At 40.0% G+C, this 19,952-nt stretch overlaps 1 protein-coding gene across 3 annotated transcripts in view; it reads right to left on the bottom strand.

Annotated features, from left to right (window-relative positions):
- Positions 1 to 19,952, bottom strand: part of SYNJ2 (synaptojanin 2) — a 63,969-nt gene that overhangs the window by 16,383 nt on the left and 27,634 nt on the right. For all 3 annotated transcript variants that reach the window (XM_080587023.1, XM_080587025.1, XM_080587024.1), the window contains 13 exons: positions 19,776 to 19,859; positions 17,991 to 18,052; positions 15,059 to 15,155; positions 11,494 to 11,666; positions 10,977 to 11,058; positions 10,604 to 10,753; positions 10,332 to 10,497; positions 9,538 to 9,729; positions 7,976 to 8,060; positions 6,704 to 6,844; positions 3,637 to 3,829; positions 1,858 to 2,016; positions 1,456 to 1,612 (listed from right to left, as the gene is read on the bottom strand). In XM_080587023.1, coding sequence (XP_080443149.1) covers positions 1,456 to 1,612; positions 1,858 to 2,016; positions 3,637 to 3,829; positions 6,704 to 6,844; positions 7,976 to 8,060; positions 9,538 to 9,729; positions 10,332 to 10,497; positions 10,604 to 10,753; positions 10,977 to 11,058; positions 11,494 to 11,666; positions 15,059 to 15,155; positions 17,991 to 18,052; positions 19,776 to 19,859 — 1,741 coding nt within the window. The remainder of the gene's footprint in view (positions 1 to 1,455; positions 1,613 to 1,857; positions 2,017 to 3,636; positions 3,830 to 6,703; positions 6,845 to 7,975; positions 8,061 to 9,537; positions 9,730 to 10,331; positions 10,498 to 10,603; positions 10,754 to 10,976; positions 11,059 to 11,493; positions 11,667 to 15,058; positions 15,156 to 17,990; positions 18,053 to 19,775; positions 19,860 to 19,952) is intronic.

The following is a 19,952-nucleotide window of genomic DNA, read 5'->3' as shown; positions in this document are numbered from 1 at the left end:
GATAACTATATTTCTTGCCTGCAGAGCTGAAAATGAGTTAACATGGAATATGGCATTTCTCCCTAATCACTCACGTTGGGGCTGCACTTTCCTTTTAGAAAGCAAGCAGTCCTCTAGCCTATAGCTAAAAAGAAAAAAAAAAAGAATGGGAAAAGAATTGGAGGTGAGAGGCAAAATAGCTTTGCCACCAGCAGAAAGGAGAACTCTGGTGACAAACTGGTTAGAAAACCCTAGCAGGGCTGGGCAGAGGGGCGAACAGCCATATCCCCACATGAGCTGGCTGTGGGAGGCCTATGAGCTCCAAAGCAAGGAACCTGCCTCCACTCCTACACAGAGTGGGCTCTTGCAGACCAGCTAGATGGGTCCCACATTCTGCGTGCATGCCATTCACTGAAGTCCTCCCAAAGTCTGGTCTTGCCATGCAAAATAAATAACAAGCTTTGAAAATGCTGAAGGGTTTTCCTTCTCCTAAAATAAGGACAGCCAGCACAAGAGGGATGCTCACTTAATGTTTTAACTTCATTATGTCTCCTTACACATCTATAAATTGTTTAAGCTCCTTGTTTTACTTTATTTTGATTTCCTTAAATAAGTGTGAATAACTCGGTATCATACCAACATGTCTTCTCCGTTTTGCTTTGTAGTTTTTACACTTAATTAGAAGTACTCATGGTATGACTTCGATTACAGGCAGTAGCTCCCTGACTTGTGAAAAAAAATCACATCTGCAGGCACAAACCAAATTACTTCTCCAGTGATAACACTTTTAATATGAAGTTGTGCAGACTTTATAAATACTTGGACACAGATGTACCTACAGACTGAGAGAACAGTTATGAAAACTGTCCCTGGACACACAAAGAAATACTTTCTCACCTTGCTATTGTATCTTCTGAATAACAAATGAAAATTGTATATGGTACGTCTGTTGTGCTGGCCACAAATGATCTCCAAGTACTTTCTAAGAACTAATTAATGAAATCTCCCCCCACTCCAGAAACTAGCAGAAATGTTCCTAGGAGTTACCAAGGCACAAAAAGTTTCAGAAAAGTGCTTACACAACTACTGAGGACAAGACAAACTATGAATCTAGCCTTTATAGCATAGGAACTTTATGTGGAGTAATAATTCTGTTGAAAAGCAACACAATAATTTCTAGATTGCCACAGCTAGGTTGTTTTCAGTTCCTCAGCTAGCTCCTAGCACCTTTTCAGTCTGTATTATGAAGTCTTTGTTCACACATTCAAGAATAAAGGGCTCTCTATCTCTGCAAGTTACTCCAATGAAGCTGAAATAACATCTTTAGTAAAGCCACTGCAATTTGACTAGGCCTAGGAGACGCATCTAAAGATAGCTCTAGAAGCCCAGAATTCACAAACTCCCCCTTCCTTACACGGCTTCTGGATGAAAATTGAAACAATTTCCAAATAAGGAAGGAAAAAAGACCCTACACACCTGTTTTTTCAAAAGGCAGTTTCTTTCTCCACCAAAGAACTCGGTCAGTCCAGGCTGGGGTTCTGCACTTATCACTTGTATCGTAAGCCTCTGAGCCAACGTCATATTTATATGTTGGTCCAAAATTAATAGTCCCTTCATGGAAGTCTTTAAAAATCTATGAAAAGAAATACCATCTCTTTGATTAAGTTATAGATGAGGTAGGTGCCATTGTGATCTATCAATTTTCTCGTGAACAGGCAACATTCTGACTTTTAAACAAATTACTACATTCATGTACTACACACAAATGTCTGAAAATGCGTCTTTCTCTTTCTCTCATGGAATTAGAACAAGCCAACATGAAGGTATTCAAAAAGATAGTAACTTTAAAGCATAAGCAAATGAGACATGCTGCCTTACTTTTCCACTGGATTTTTGCTGTTGCAGTTGATCAAATTCCAGAAGTGTTTTCCAATCTTGACGTTTGAGAAAATAAAAGACTTCCTCGTATGTTAGATCAATGCGATAGTTAAAATCGCCACACCAGAAGACATAGTCGTGTGAGAACACATTCCGTCCCTAGTTTACAGTTACAGAATATGGTTAATGTTAAATCACATTCAAGAAAACAACTTTTAAAGTGAAACGTACAACTCGGTCTCTCTGGATTACTACATACTGAAACACATACTTACCACATTCTACTTATTAAAATTCATCTCAGAAAGGACTAGTTACTTCACTGTCTTTTGCATCCCACTGAGATGAATTTTGTAAACAATTCAGTTTACAGATTCTGCCCCCTCTTTTCTGAAGGTATGTCTAAACTGGGACTTCAGTTTTAAATTCACAGTTTAGCTATCATGTATATACATTAAAAATCTGTTTTCCTAGCACATTTCACATATATATATTTACTTATTCTAAATAAAACACAAAATGTGCTTGCTACATGTACCAAGGCACATTAAGCAACAAAGATCTTGATTAAGAACAAACTCCAAATTTGATCTTAGGTGCACATGCCATAGTTTTGAAAATGTACTAAAATAAAATATCAATAAAAATTCACTCCAGTCCTAAGTTTACCATCCTATTTTCTATTCAGTCATTTTCTTTCAATCTATAAACCTCTTAAAACCCAGGGATTCATAAAGGAAACGTTTCAGAGCTGTAGCTGTCATAGCACTAGAGGGCACTCTTTATACGTATTATACACACGAGGTACATTTAGCTACTGCAAGGGTAGAGGACATAAAATAGTTAATGAGGTATTACAAGGAAAAACTACTATAAGCACAACTTTATGATCATATAGAACAGATATTCTATGCAGGACTTCCAAACTGTCAGTATTGTTTCTTACACAAAACACAACTAATTAATATGCTGCATGTGCCAACTCTCTAAACCTTGCAAACCACAGGGAGTTAAAATTTTATGCTTTGCAACCTAAATGCCCTTTTCTGCTGACTATCCAGAACACACAAACTGGTCCTTTCCCTCCCTGGTTTAGGACCTTTCCCAGGGGATCTGGAAAAGAAAACTGTGGAAATTAGAGCAACCAACATTAAGGGAGGCAAAGAAACACTATTACCATATCCCATGGGTTAATTGCTGGCCTGAGGAGATAAGTGTGAAATAAAACACTAGAATGATCGATTTGACAGCATTCACAGGAAAAATGATTCATACAGACCAATAGTGTCTACTTGCCACACTGAGAAATGCCAGAAGTTCCTTGAAAGTGACACATTCCAGAGGACAAAATGAAGAGAACAGAATGTACCCCTCTCGCTGACCAAGAACTGATACACCATACCCAAGCAGGAGCAGCTGAAGCACTGCTGTACTGAGCTGCACGGATGGTCTGTTAGGAACCCCCACTAACTAGTGCCAGCAAGAGCTACCAATACCAGGCTCTCTGGCTGTACCACCAGTCACCTAGATGTCATCCATCAGGCCTTACAGATTTGTCAGTTAAACCTCACTGTCCTGAAAGATCAACTTGAAAACTCTCCCAAGGCCAGGACTTTCCAAGCAGTGCAGCACCTGTATTTTCTGAAAGGTGTACAACTTTTGTAAAGCGAGTGCTATGTTGGGTGCTAAGACAGCAAAGACATCATAAGACCAACGTTCACAATGTAAGGATACAGCCTTTACCTCCCATGTTTTCAGCATATGTACACTTTCTCTTACCATTGGGAAGCTGAGTTTCTGTGTGATTTCTTTATAGTCTTCGTTCCTCTCCTTCACCTGAGTCTGCCCAGCAGTTAAGTGACTGCATATAAAGCAGAAACTGGTACTATAGAACTGAAAACGAATGCTCACAGCCCCTTTATTTCCAGCCTTTCCTCCCATTCCTGTCTTCACAGTGTCTATTGCCACATCCCTGTATAAAAAAGAGAGGGGGAGAGAGAGAGAGAAGAGTAAATGGCTGCAGGAACAAACATTCAATTAACTTTTACTACAACATAAAGTTAGAGCCTGCTTACAGTGCCATGTCCCTTCCCTCCATGAACTGATACCTGAACAGAAAGCGCGCTGTTGTTTGGCACAACTTTCGGACTGTGACGTTTCTTAATGTTCACATACTTAAGTTTCAAATGAAGTATAATATAACAGCCTAGAAATAAAACTTCTTGAAATTATATTACCCAACCCTCTTGTCCTTCCAAACATTACAGCAAAACATTATTTCTGAAATAGTGGGTTGGAACTTCTGCAGGATATACATTTCAAGTTTATCTTCATCAGGATCTTAGTGACATTAACTAATTTTGCCATTACATTCCCCTTTACAGTTTTGACCACATGGGAATCCATTTTCAGACAGTTAACAATTCAGCTGGTGTAACTATGTGTTGGAACCCAACTTTACAGCTGGCGCCAGATTTTTCAGTCAATTGAAAAGCAACAGATCATAACCCATAATTTGTTAAATCAGATACAATAAAATCAGTGATTATTGGATACAACTGTTTATACCTAACTCCTAAGATGAGTTCTGTTTTGATGACAAATTGCTTAGGTCTTCCATGTTGCTAATTACATGCTGCTTCACTGTCATGATTAGCATACACTTAGACTCTTTACTGAAGAAAGGTGACTTGCTTGGCAAAGCAGGCCACCTGCTTGTAGGATAATTTCTCTCAGACAGACAGCCTACTTGAAGAATAAACCATGCCTGTCTGATCAGATAAGCAAATGATGAGATCACTGCTGCAAATCAACCCCAGCACTGTGTATATGTCCTTCCCATTGAGAAAATTTTACTTTCCAGATAGAAGTCAAGTAGCTCTAGACTAGAGTACTACTGGCTTTAAGCAAGGGTCAGGGGGAAGAACACTAAGTCATTGCTGTCAGGCACTGATGATTGAATGATTCAAGATGTTACAGGCTCTCTTTATGTCTCTCTTCATATTTTCATCTTTCTTTTTCCCCCATCTTCTGTATCTCTTTTCCCTGTCTTTTCTACCCTCCTGCCCCTTTTTCCTCTTTATTTTCCCGTCTTTCCTGACTGCAGAAAACCACCAGAAGGGTGGTGCCTCAGGGAGGCAAAAGAGGACCATGAAGGTTTTCTATGAAAAGTTGGGTTTCAAGTGCTCTGAAAGAAGCAGGTGTTCAGTCTTTTCACTCTGAGGAGGTCTTCCTTCCTGCTGCCTGCCTATCCAACTGCTGACTGATATTTATCTTACTTCCATTCATGGCAAAGGTTATGTTGAGATAACACACTGTACATTCACCTGCTTGTATTTCCTCAGTCCTTTCAGTGCTGTATAAACTTCTACCATTCTCATTTTATTTCTCTACTCTCCCACTCTCCCACTTCTGTCTGAACCTCTTCAATCTCTGTAAGTACAGAAGCTTTTTGTTTGCACTTCTGATCATTCTTGTTTTCCGTTTCCGGACATGGAAAAAGCTACAGAACCATACAGGTTAGGTTTGATTACACTCAAATAATATGTGAGTGTAGTATGTATAATATGTACATTATGAGTGTATTAGTGTATTTATGTAATTATGAGTGTAATAATGTGTAACATGCACACAAGCATTAAATAACAAAACTCAGTTGCTACAATCAAACTCTTCCCTTTTTCTCTCAGTTTCAAAGAGCTACATCCAATTCCTATCATCTTGACAGCTGCAGGGGAACCACTGTGCTATTCTGCTTCTGATTTTGATCTCCATTTAAACCATGCACTTCCTAGTGGATTATTCAGATTTCTGGTGAGCCAGGTTACATACTGGCAGAAACACTCCTCCTCTGGACTGTATCAACAAAATAATTCATTTTTAAAATCACACTGAAGAAAGATTACTGTGAATGCAGCCATGCAAGACCGTTAGGTTTACCAGGATGGCATTACCCTACCTAGCCTACAGCAAGAACTTGCTGTTGCACAAGCTCTGCACTGATCTTCTCCGTAGATATGAGATCAGTGGGAAGAGAGGGCATCTCTTGAAATTTTAATCACAAAATGCAGTGCTTCTAATGTGGAATGGAAAGCACTGTTTAGATCACTCTAGACTTTAGGACAGATAGATGCCTTAGGATAGATCTAGCTAATTACTCATTTCCTACCAACTCTCAGTTAGTGAATAATTCTTGCCCATGGCAAAGACATTTTATGCACAAATCCCTGTGGCTTGGTACTCTTTACCTTTCCTCTTTAATAAAAATTAGAATCTTCTAGGGGCAAGAGGAGTTTGGTCAGGCTCCAGGGACATCAGTTCTAGCAAGCTGAGGACAACCATCTCTGCACCCTCCTAACTAGGCACATAGTTCTGTTTCATGTGAACTCTGGTAGAGACAAACACTTAATGGGCTCTTGTAGCTCTCAATTCTGTAACATGTCAGTGGGCAAAATTAGCTCTCTCCCTTCACCCTCTCTTTCCACCTTTTCCATCATTCTTTTCAAGTCTGGAAGCAGACCTCTTTCTGCACAGAAACAATAAGGAGAGGGCTAGAAAGTAAAACCTTGCTCTTCAGGCAGAGACAGGCACATGCCTTCACTTGATGCTCAAAACACTCTTGGACTTACTGGGTCAGGTCATTCTTTTTCCAAAGAAGACAGTAAACCCTAAGTGCACACCTAGAGCGTGCCCGACCAAACACGCTACCTGGAAACAAGTCTCTCCCACACTGGAATTCGGATCTGTACAATTCCTGTCAAGCTGAAAAATCACTCCTGCCCTCTTAGGCCAAACTCCAATAGCAGACATTACTGAAGATGCAAACTTCATTAATTATTTTTATTACCTGATGAAGGGGACATGAAAGGGCCGTACAAAGATGAAAAGACAAACACCAACAAGTTGTGCTGATGTCAGCTGAATGTAACGATGAGTCCTGGAAATTGCTTTTTGAAGCTGTTCTCCCCACATCTTTCTATTCGTTGTACTGGAACAAACAAAAAATCATTTAATGGAATCAAAAGAAACCACATACAGTCAATGAAATGAGCAGATTAACTGTGCTTCAGGTTTACAGACAACCCATTAGGCTCTACACATGCTGCATCCAGAAGTGGAAGTGCTGCAGGATGCATGTCAGAGACAGCTTGTGAGCCAGCCCAGACAAGCAGGGTCAGTGAGCCAAGGCACAGGCAGAAATACAGCTATCCCACTTCTGGACATGAGACGGAATTTTGTCAGCTATGTTAAGGAATGATCCATGCTGTAAGCTGACTGTAGTAATTATTAAAAAAACAAACAAACAAACAAAAAAACCATGTCAAATCTCATGACTTGTAAGATTTCTTGTGCTCAGTAAAGAGACCTCTGGATCTTCTCTGACTTGAAGGTGACTGGTTCTCCTCAAAGGAGTTAGCTATCAACTGTTCTCAGCTGAAGCCTTGTGCATCTACCTCCTGTTTTTCAGACCTAGCCTTTTCTCATCTCCAGAGTCAACTGATACATGCAGGTACACTGACAGCTCAGTTGTCCTGCTAAACACTACTGTAAATAGTCATGCCTAAAAAAGACAACTGGTCAGCCTAATGAATCAGCGTGGGAAATACCATTTTCAGGATCTACCCCAACTCCTCCTTCAGAATTGAAGGGACTCTCATGGATCACAACCTACTGTATACGCTGACATGCTAAGCTCAGACTTTGCCTTTAACTCCTTGAGCAATAATTTTCACAAATATGACTAGCCACAGGGACATTTTGTTCCTTTTTAGAATTCCCACATGAATGTCAATTATGTTTAGAGACACCAAGCACATTTTTCCAACACTAGACAGGGGTTTAAGGGCAAGTGTTAAAACAATGTCAAACATCAGAATCCTTCTCTGCCAACGCAAAGATTTAAAAGACTTAAAAACCAGTGTGTCCTACTGTATGGAGGCTGAAATAGCACTTCCAGCACAGTCCCAGCGCCATTTGTTAAACATATTTCTAGCTATGATAACATGCTACAGACTTGGAAGGAAGCATTCTGTATACCTGACCAGACAAAACGCAATTCTGGAGGCTTTTGTTGGATGGTTCTTTTGAAGAATAGGGTTGTTTTTTGTTTTTAACCTACCTGGCATTTACAATATTCCCTGCACTTAATTCAACCATCTCTTCAAATCCCACTGCAAATATGTCAGGAGGACTGCTCTCATCATCTGTTGAGAAGGGGGAAAAGTCACACAAGAGTTACTATTTTGTTGTTTCTTCTAACGACTTGTTTTCTAATTTCTGCCAGAGATCATTCCTGTAGTTCTATCTTGTGTATTCCCTGCCAAGCTTATACATATTCATTGCTCCTTTAATCTAATCTCACAAACAACCCCTGCAGTTCCTCTGATTTTTTTTTCCTGCCTTTCTCCCACCAGTTGGTCTCCATCTCTCTTGCAGGAAGCGGTTCAGAACAGAACATTATATTGTAGCAGTGTTAAGATGAGAAAATATTCACTGTTCTTTCTCCCTCACCCCACACATACCAAAGGCCCAACATCTCACCACCCACCATTTTTCACCCACTTTTCACCCAACTTGCTTATCCTTTTCCTTTTCTTTTTTAACACTGATTCCTAAGTAACTGAACTTACTGCCCATACCCCAGTGTGTCCCTTCCTTCTCAATGTATTTAGTAAATTTATCTGTGACTTTAAGGAAGCCTTCAAAGTTTCTCCTTATCTTCTTAGGTTAGGTCACTCTAGAGCACAGTCTCTGCCTTCCCTGGCCCAAACATTTGGATATTGCCACGTAAAACACCAAAGATGAAATGCTCTCATATAATAGTATGAAGCACATCTGTTGACCCATCAGATCTGTCCATTGCCTGATGGGTTGTGGGATGTTTTGTTTGTTTTAGATTTTGTCTTTTGTTTAAACAGTCATACGCCTAAGATAACAGTACCTTAATTCAACATGAAGACCTGAATTGTAGAAAACCATAGGAACTTAAGTCAGACCTGACTCAGAAAATAAGAACAGAAAGAGAAGTATAGTATACAACTACTCTTTATACATACGAGTGTCAAACTAGCAGATGCCAGCTAGCCTTCTTTATTGGCTTAACATTGGCTTAATGTAACACTGTCACATTAACTACTTTCCATTAGTGATTATGAGCATCTGTTTTTAAATACTTAACTATTTATGCATGAACTGCACGGACATTACCATGAATGCAACCATTTGTGCTGTCATACCCTAGCTCTGCGTTCTTAGCTTCAGATAAAGACCAAGGAGATACTCTGAGAGCACTTAAGTACATAGCTCCCACTCAAAACGAAGAATCAAGGATGGAGAAATTGAGGAATAACAGAGACCACGGGATACAGAATAAGCAGATACACCCCATCATGGCATGAAAGAGATCTCTAAATTCTGACCTGCTGCAGGTTCAAAACAGGATCACCTGGTATAGACCCACAAATTGTCCTGACTGTAAGCAACCCTCCACATACCACTCCATTGCTGAGAGGAGGCTGGACAAGTCTAAATGGAGCTGAATACATCCCTTAGGGTTGACAGAAAATGCCATCCAAGATGATGTCTTGACTTTGAAAGCACCAGCTGGTCAAATTTGGTGTCCCAACTAGCTGTCCGTAGAAATGCAAGTATTTCTTGCGCATTTTGACTCTGAAGTCTTACCCTGAAATTCAGAAACTCCAGAGAGCTTAGGAGAATCCAGCAGCCAGTCTGTCAGCTCGCTGGTACCGAGGATGTTGCTTCGAAACTGCTTCCCTCCGTTCACGTTCCAGGTCCCCATGGCAACACGAACACGCTTGAAGCTTGTGAATTCAAACTGACGCTCTGACATGGCCTTCAAAATACTCGGAGTTACTGATGGAAGAGGGGACAGAGAAAAAGGGCATGTAAAACAAAAATGTGCGGTAAAAGGAACGAAAGGATACAGCCAGCAGTGACATGTAAGTCACTGTGAAGTAATGACATTACCCTAGCGGCAACAACGCAAAAGCTAAAGACTGACTCCAGTGGCAAAGGCAATATCTCTAAGATAATTGGAGCCGATGCCATCAATTCCTCTTCAGGAAACCAGGCACCCTATCAAACCCTATCAAAGCAGTTTTATCTATAAAAGATGGGTCACTCACTTTCAGCGTGTTTTCCAGCACTTCTTCCAGCAATGATCTAACAAATTATTTTTCCTCCCTTAGTCTTATCAGTTTAGCCTACAGAGACTGAGCTTGCCACAGCCTACAACTTAAATCCAAGCCGTAAGAAATTTAGAGTGGGGGGAAAGGTGGAGAGTATCTGAGTCTCACATCACATCTTCAAAGCTGGCACTGTCATGGCTCTCTAGCCTGGTCAGAAGTCCTTAAAGTAGTTTATTTATTTTATTTTATTTTCAAAAGGATGCAATTGCTTATATGTGACAGTCAAAAACAGACAAAAGAAAACTGGAGGGTTTACACAGGCCTTACCCAGCAGTGCAGTCTGGTCCATAAGCATTTTGCCTTTGTCTGCATATTCCTCACTGAAGAAGTCACCCATGAGTAGCAGCTTGATGGCTTCCTGCTTTACTGCATCAAAAAAATTTGACTGAATGGTACGAGACACAGACCGGGCTCCATCCTTGAGTTTCCCAACCTACATCAGACCAAAATCAACAGCACAAGTGACAATGTAGAGTAAATCAGACACTTTTCTTTACAGTCACTTCTGAGGAAACAGAAGTTTTGCCATTTTTCTTTACCTTGTGCTTTCCCTCAAGGGCACGGCTGCCAGTAAACACTCTGCTCAGATTATGACCGTTGAGAGTCCACATTGCTTTGTACGATTCCACAAAACGCTCAACTATAGATTTAGAGTTCAATCCAAGGCTCTCTAGTTGAGTAAGCAGGATCTGGATTTGGTGCAGAAAAACAACAACAGCAAAAAACAACGTTTTCAAATATGTTTTTGTTTTTTATTCTCAGTTTAAGTATTCCAGCCAACGTGATTCTGTAACACAGAGCTGGCAACAAAGACTGGTATCACTGAGGCTTATGCCCCCTTTCTTGTCTTTCCTGTGGAACAGGCAACCTACAGAGCATGGGCATCCATGAAAGGTCCTCTGACAAACTCACCTCCAGTGCAACGAAGGACTGTACGCTATTAGTACGATCCAGGCAGTCCAAACAATTCATTCGAAAAGTACCTGTCTGCAGACTTCGGTAACCAAACAAAGGAATAGGGAGGAAAAGAAAAGGTATATTTTAAAAATAACAAGGTATAAAGGTATATTTTAAAAATAACAATAAAAATAACATGTTGATTGAACAAGATCATCAAGTGTTCAGCCTGAATATACCCACCCACAATTTCACAGTGCAAGCACATTGTGCATAGCGTATTCCATTACGTATCTTGACTACGTCTGCAACACAGTGTCAGCGAATCCATGTACTGGCAATTTTCCAATTTCTAAACAATGCAGATGCAGTTCAGCTAAATAATCTATCTAGCACCAAGACGACACTTCATCTAAAGATTATATTTCAGGACGGTCATTTATGTTCCTGGTCCAAACACAGTGATGAACCAGGGAAGGCCAGGAGGGGTGATGCCCGGCTATGCTTAGACACAGAGGCATGGTACACTCACCGTGGACTTACATTCTCGCCCTTTGCGAAGATGCCAAAGTCTTCCCAGTGTAACTTCAGTTGAGGCCTCAGTAAATTTTCCAGCTTTTCGGTTTTCCCACCTTTTGCAAATTGGTGGTAGTCAAAGTTTATCATGGGAGTGTCTGCTGCATGGGAAGAGGCCCATAGCAGTTTCTGTTTAAAAATTGAAAGAAGAAGAACAAATCCTGCTCAAGCCACAGCATAAGGATTGATGCCAGCATGCTTTTCACTGTTAGTAAACTCAGACAGTTTACCACAGTTTTAATTTTGACAAGTTCGCAAGTTTGAAATACCAGACATGGAAACAGCAGTGAAAGTTCCCTATTTGTTTCCTTTCCAAAAGTAAACTGGTTTGTTAGACCCCAATTTTCCTGCAAGGGAACTCGAACTGTAGCTGCAAAGTTTACCTCAGAACTGCTGCTGTCTGTGCCTTGGCTAGTGGCAGCCCTGCAGCAGTGGCCTACTACCTCTGTACAAAAATAGTGGTGCTCTGGGCCAACTCAGGACAAGGGCCCTGATAGGAAGGATGTCCAGAGCTTCTTAAGGTACGTGAACATAACCGTGCACAGGTTTATTTTGTAACCATTCCTTAAGTGCCAAGACATAAGAATATGTGGCCCTAAATTTAGGTGGAGTGTAGCTGGGGAGGAAATAAGAGAGAAATGATGTCCCAGGAAACATATTATAAAATTTTGTGGTAAACCACAAAAGTGAAAGAAGAGACACAAATAGCCTCATTATTTCACCTCCTATTTCCATGACCTCACATGCATTTCCGTAATCACCACAAATCTCATTAATGTATCTGTAATAGATACGACAATAACACATCCTGCTCCTCATGGCTAAGCCAGAGAGAATTGCTATATTAACTCTAACTATATAAACCTTTGTCTATGCCCTTCCCATCTGCACATTCTCATCTCAAGAGACCAATGCTTTTTCCACTTAGACTGTGATACAAACTGAACAAAAACCCCTCTGATATTATGTTAAGAGTGTAGGTGCAGCAGTTACACTGGTATAATTGTATCAACTTAGCCCTTCAACCTTCCTTCCAGAAACAAATCTAAAGGTGCTGTGTGATGTCTGGAGAGGAAAATGTAAAATATATTTCATTACACTATTACAAAAGTCAAAACACTTGGTATCTGTTTCATTTCTGTCAACTTGCTGTTAGAGCCACTGGCGATGCACTTGACAATGGCGTTTACCCACTGCCTCAGTGTAAATCATGGTGTACACTACAGCAGTGCTTTTACTGTAAACATAATTACATCTGTTATGGGTGATGTTTGTGAGAAGAAGAGCATTACTGGGAACACTATCGATTTCTGGCCTGGTAACAGCTGATTTGTGTAACAGCTGAAGTTAAGCTGGTGATTTCCAATTTTTTGTTTGCTTCTGTCGCATAACCTAATGGTAGTGCAGGCATTCTGATCATGGGAACCCAGTAGCAGTGTCAGTAATTACAAGAGTATTTTGATATTTTGAAGCAACTCAGATAAGACATGTTAAGATTGCAGCAACCATTGGGAGAAGAGTACAAGCACCCAAGGGAAGATGGAGAAACAACGAAATAAACTAATGACAGGAAAGAAAAGTTTTAATTCCTGGTCATTTCCCTATAATTTCTTTATTTTTAATCTGAGCCCTTTAAAATCAAACTAAAAACTACATATTCTTTCTAATCATTCATTTATTAAATCACAAAGGTAAAGACAAAACTAAGAGTCGGTTGGATTCAGTTGGTACAAATCTTCACTTTCCAATGCTGTCAATCCAACCCCTTTCATCCAAGAAAGTACCTTCTTTTTTTAAAACAGGGATAAAGTTTAACAATTTAGTTAAACCAGATCTTTATTTAAAGGAAATGAATGAATGCAAGGTGTTTACTCCAGAAATGTCCTATTTCTGACTTAATTTCAGGTTGTATGATACTGACCAGAACACTGTTTTCAAGAACTAAAATACTTGATAAAATATTGGTATTAAATTTACAAGAAATGTCAGGTTTGTATCCTTATAGTTATTTCAACTTCTTACTTATCATCTCTTACCACTAAATTCCAATGTTTTTCCAAAATGAACTATAAAAACTATTTTAAAGAGAACAAAACCAATAGGCTATAGAGGCTTAGCTGTGTCAAGCAAAAATTCAGTAAAAAGCTGCAGTCAGAAGCTAGGACCTGACTTCATTTCTGTACCTTCCTCACTGGCTCGCTTACTTCAGTCACTGTCTGTGGCCATATTCCATACAGGGGGACACCTTGATTGTGTCATTTTCCACTGGCGAAGCTGGTGATTCCTACCCGCTCTTTTGGAGGGGGAAGAAATGGTCACACAGAAAAACTGCCATTAAAATGCTCCTTGCCTCAAGCACATTATTCCAATAGAGAGGTAAAACAAACAGTAACTATTATTTCACACGAATTTTCATTTTGCTTAATTTCACAGAGTAAACATTTGAACTCAGAACTGTTTTATCAGTCTTTACCAATGATAAATACATGTAACACTTACTACAGGTGTGTACGTAAAACATTCTTCATATTATTCTTTGTAAGATATACTCCAAAGTATGTAGGTCTGACTTCTAAAGCAATTAGGCACTTAGGAGGCAGACCGCCATCAGCCTCCAGGCAGATGCAGGCAGCTGTGCACTTGCACAAATCCTACTGAGTGACAATCCCTAGCTTCAAGCACACATTAGTTTTAAAAATCTGGCCATCCTGCACTAAAATTCAGTGCAGCTTTAATTCTACAATGCTTGACATCCTGAAAAGACAACCCAGATGCTTTCAGTTATTAGTTGTGCCTAGGGACATTTAGGGGGAAGGAAAACCTCTCTCAATATACACCAGGCTGTGATCTGGTCCTGCGGCAGTTAATTCCCATCACAACCAGTACTGGATAGCTGTTTGCCATTACAATCAGAGCTTCCTCTTAGTAAGCCAGGGTCAGGGACTGGTCCCAAAGCAGTTCATAGAATCACAGAATCATTAAGGTTGGAAAAGACCTCCAAGATCATCTGCTCCAACCATCCCCCTACCACCAATGTCAGCCACTAAACCATGTCCCTAAGCACCAGGTCCAGCCTTTCCTTGAACACGCCCAGGGACGGTGACGCCACCACCTCCCTGGGCAACCCGTCCCAATGCCAGTTCTGACAATCTCATGAGGCACCTGACTACAGGTCACTGCATTGGTGACTACATACTATGACAAAGCTGACCACAATTCATTTTTCCAAACATGCACTACTTCTTAGGATATATAGGGCTTTTTTTTTTCTTTAAAAATAGCCTGGTTGAAGAGAGTGTGTATAAAGATATGAGGAAATAAGCAAGAAGACAGTGCTGGAAATCAAGCCCCTGAGACTATAACGCATCATTCTCCTGTATCTAATATCTAATAAAGAGACAACACAATTTCTTCAGATGTAGTATTCATCATGTACTTGTCCAGAAAGGGAACAGAACATGGAAGCTCAAGAAGTCAGCAGTTTAACAAAAAAAAAAAGAAAAAAAAATCATTGCTTTTACCTTGAAAGCTCTGTTAAGCACCTCCTCTCCTCCTCTGCTTCCCAATAGGTTAACAATCACTTGTTTTCCATATTGCTCTTTCAGAAGCATCATATGCCTACAGCAGAAGTAACCACAGTAAGCACAGAACATACAGAACAAAACTATGTAACATTGCCTGCTACCTTTTTCAAACCACGAAATGAGAGATCACTGGTAGTTCCATCTAGCAGGTTTCAGCCCCAGCAGCTATAGACATCTTCCTCAGTTTCCTTGCAATCAATTATTAAAGTGCAAGTTGTGCAAGTATGAAATTAAGGAACATGGTATTTTGTGCTATAAATAAAGAAGCATCTTAGAAAGCAGGCCCCAGATCTTTTATGTCACTGTTAAGCTTTGACACTGTCCTTGCATGCACCCACCTCTTGGCTCTCAGCCTGGAGGCTGTACAGGACAGACAACCAGAGAGGAAAAGATACTACAACAGGAATTGCCCTGCATCTTAGGGATGAGCCAACAAAGAGCCAGTGGCAGCAATGGGGTCTAGGACTCCAGTGTCATGGCCAGAGAGGCGCAAACATGTCATAGGTGACAGGGCTCAAGTATTTCTGAACTACTGCAACCCTGAGATAGTCACTTGCAGCTTACTTTTAATTATGGAGGAATGTTATTAAACATAAGTACTGCTGCAGTGGATCAGACCAAAGGTCCCTTTAGCCAAGTGGCCTGGTCCAGATCCTTCAGGAGAAACACAAACAGGACAAGTGATATTTCATCTGGCATGTATTGCCAGCCTCTCAAAGGCTGACATTTAGGGACTTGCAAGTCTAGAGTTTTTAGCCAGATACAGAGGCACCCATTCTCCCCTTAATACATTCTTTTCAAGTTGGTATGCCTGTGCTACAGGAGCTGTGCTAGTTTATTAATAAACAATAAGATCTTAAAGACCTCTTATGCCACGTACTACCACCACAGCGATAATTAAGAGGAAGATGGATAAGAATAGACATGAAAAATAAAATATCTCACACAAATGAAAAGCTATTACATGCTGCAAAGCGACAAGGAATGGCCAAATGTCAGAAAGTCAGCAAGTACACATCTTACGGCATGCATCCTTAAATCCTATAACCAGAAATAAGCCACACAAACCATGGAAATGGAGAAATTAAAGAAAAAGTTAGCAGCATATGTTTCAAGAAACACGGTAAATGTATTTTCTGGTGTTGTTTGTGCTTCTGGTTCTGCAGCTAGTTCTCTGCATACCAACTCTTCCTGTACATTTGCACACCTCGGATCCCACCATAGGATCCTGTTTCTCCACTTACGTTATTTCTGAAGACCAAAACTGCTGACACTCAGGTCATCTGCTTGAGTACTATGAGAAGAACTCCCCAAGGGTTTATCAGGAAGAGGGGACGAAAAAAGATCCACTAACAAGATCACCATTCCCTTCTCACAGTGCCTTCTCAACACATTAACCTATCAGATAGGAAAATCTAACAGGTTAAACCCACTCTAACACACTGTAGCAGGCTGTTAAGTCTCGGTGCCTGTTTCCATATACGTAGTTGCTTGTTCTTTGTCCATTTCCAAAGAAGTGTCTTTTGCAGTTCTGTAAGCAGAGAGATTCTTAACTTCACCTAAACTAGAGGCTTTTCTGTGTACAGGGAGAAGAAAGAATAGTGTGAGCTGATCCTCACGCTCATGTTTCTTAGAAGAAACTAATTCACCAGTTGCATTGAGGTCACAGAGATCAGATACTCTGAGCTAAATGGTGTTACAGAGTTGTTCCTTGCTGAGGTACTCCCAATTTGTGGGGAAGCACAAAGAGGATGCCAACAAGTTACTGTTTTCTTTTTACACGAATTACCTCTGCTGCGGAATGCAAACCTCTACAATGAAGATTCAGGAAACTGGCAAAGCAACTTAACATAGCGCCAGGTGACAGCAAGGACATGAGCCTCAAACATATTTGAATTCAATAGGATTTATGAGTCTTAAAGAGCTTTCAGAATCTGGACTAAGTCCCTTTGCAGCAGGGACTGCTATGGTACATAGACCGTTTAGATTGCAGTCCCTGTTTGGGGTCCTTTTGTGCTGCAAAACTATTAACAGTTACTGAGGTCATGTTTGGTAAAAGTTGCAGTACGTGGAGCCATGGAATTAAGAGGACTCACCTAAAAGCACTTTTTAGCTTGGACATAAGATCTCGTTTGCCAAAACCAGAACAAAACAGAAATGAATCACATGACCTGGCACTTACAAGTTGAAATTTTCCAAGAGGCCAAATCCTTCAGGCAATGTTTTCACTGATGTCCGTGGGAGTTTGCCCTTAAAGGACAGCATTTCAGTCAGATATTCCAAGAAATCATGCTGACAGATGGATTTTTTTTACTGTTTCCAGCTGCCACGCAGTCTTAATGACTTAAAAAGGTTTACAAGTCAGTCTCTGGGTAAAGCAGACCATCAGCATGACAACATCACACAACACTGGTTAGAGAATAACATGCTGTTATTTCTGTGTAGCAGTACAACAGTGAGAAAAGCAAATCCTGAATGGTTCGGAAGCAGTGTTTGATTTTTAACTGTCTGGGTTACAGGGGTAAAGAAGAACACATGCTCTGTGTACTGTAAATGTAAATTCACATCTGTTGAAATGTTACAAAGGGTTACACAGACCTTTCTTTTTCATACCACTCAGCATTTCTCAGGTTTTTCAGAAAGAAGGTAGGAGACCAAATTGTTTCAATTGGCATTGAAAGAGGAAAAGAAAATGCATAAAAATAAGTCAATAAAGTAAACCTACATAATCCTGCAACACCTGGGAGACTGGCTACCTCATATAAGGGATGTTTCACATCTCTAAGGATTTACTAGGAAGGCATGAAGTTGTGGAATCTTGGTTAAAGACCAGGTTGCTGTGTTATTGCCAAAGTTGAATGAAGCTTACCTGTCAAAGGCAGGAGCATTAGCTTCCAGACCTCTGTTAAGCCTTAGATGATGAGAACCCACCTAAATAAAATAACGGAAAGAAAAGAGAGAAATTTGCTGAAGTCCTAAATCACTAGATGTCTCCCTTTTTCCTTCAGAGAAAACATTTCTTTAACAGCACCAGATACCCCTCCCTAACAGACTCCACACACCCACACATATAATATACTTAACACAAAAGCCACAGCTTTTATTAGACAACAACATTTACAATTACAAGTGAAAACATGATTATTATTAAGCAAAGGGATATCTACGCATCTTTTTAATGGCCAAATAAATCATATCCCCTTGCCAACTTCCTCTAGCAAATATCCCACACCGTATCACACGAATATGCTGTGTGCCCAGCACTCTTCCTGCTCTTCACTCATCAGAAAAGGCTGCAGTTATGCCATTTCCACGGACTGTGTACTGAGTTATTTCATTGTTCTGTTATTTACAGAAACTAGAAATTATCGGAACAGTCCTTTGAAAACTTGATGGTTAAAATCCCGTACCATCAATCTACACTGCTAATTGTTTTTAAGATCATGTATTGTTTCCTGTACACCATCATCTTTCTTTATTTTTCATGAGGTTGGTTTATGCAATTCTTCACCACCATATTCACCCCCAGTGCCAGCACACTCACATCCAAGGAGTAAGAGTTACTAGTATTCACCAACATAAATGAAAGCTGCACATTCTAATCCAGATTAAGCAAAAATGCAGATCATGTCCTTGCTAAAAAGTTGAAAATTCTGTTTAACCAAAGATGCTGTACACTAGCCAAAAATATTTGGGGAAAAAACTCTATGGCTTCATAACACAGAACAACAGTGCTGGATACAGCTACAACATGGGAAGGAAGCGTGCACAATCACAGGGACAAACCTCCTTTATAAAAAAGTATTGCCCTGGATGCTGCTAACAGAGGGAACAGTCATCTTTCTTTTGTACTAAATCCAGTAGTCCTGAATGGTTCTTAGGTGCTAGATGTAATGATAAAAAGTATCAAATGATCTTTGAAGAATCTAAAAAAAAAAAAAGTTATATAACATCTTCTCTCCACTAACACATATGCATATATGTGCGTACTCAGTCTACTTGCTCATCCCTCTGCTCAGAGAACGTGAAGCGTGCTAGGATGACTCTTATTTGAGCTTTTAACTGGTTATAAACTATAACACATATGTAACCTGCTACGGCTGATGCATTTATCTCCTGATGAAAAGCTACAACTTTGCCTTGCAGAAGATCAGATCATCGTTACTGTATGATCAAAATCTAGCAAACACACCATCCCAACATTATACTTTATTTGAAGTTAAAGTGCTCCTGGTATCGATAGACTCCGGTTTTATTCTGCAGGTCAGTATCATGAGATGGCATAATGTTCCTGCTAACCAGGCATTTCATAATGAAAGGTTATTCCAAATCAAATAAAAAACATTATAAAGGCATTGCTGCAACCTTCAGTTTAGGACATCAGGACACAGTCCCTTACATAGACTTTCCTGCAGAGGCACACAAACACATTAAATGTTAAACCTCAATAACTATAACTATTTGCCTATTTTTTTTTCCTGTTTATCTAAACATGAACAATTTCCTACAAAGTAAACCTGAAAAGAAATAGTTCAGCATTTTCAAAGAATGAGCTCCGCATCTCATTTTAAAAAGTACATAAATTTTATGGAACTTCTAAATTATAAGTAGCAAGAGAGGTAAGCAAGGTAGGCTTTTTGATTTATTTGTTTACCTGCAGCCCTGGTTGCTCCCAAAACAGTGGAACAGAACCTCTGATCTGCACAAAGGAAGAGACGTCATCATCCAAGTAAATTGTCTGAAAAAAATAAAATAAATGGAAGGAGTTCTCCAGTTAGAGCTATCAGTCTGTGTCTCCTTCATCAAACGACAGTTTAAGACACTGAACACG

This window comes from Anser brachyrhynchus (genome assembly GCF_964034855.1).
Source record: "Anser brachyrhynchus genome assembly, chromosome: 3".
NCBI lineage: Eukaryota > Metazoa > Chordata > Aves > Anseriformes > Anatidae > Anser > Anser brachyrhynchus.
Note: the sequence above shows the minus strand (reverse complement) of the source record. Positions and strands in the feature narration are given on the sequence as shown.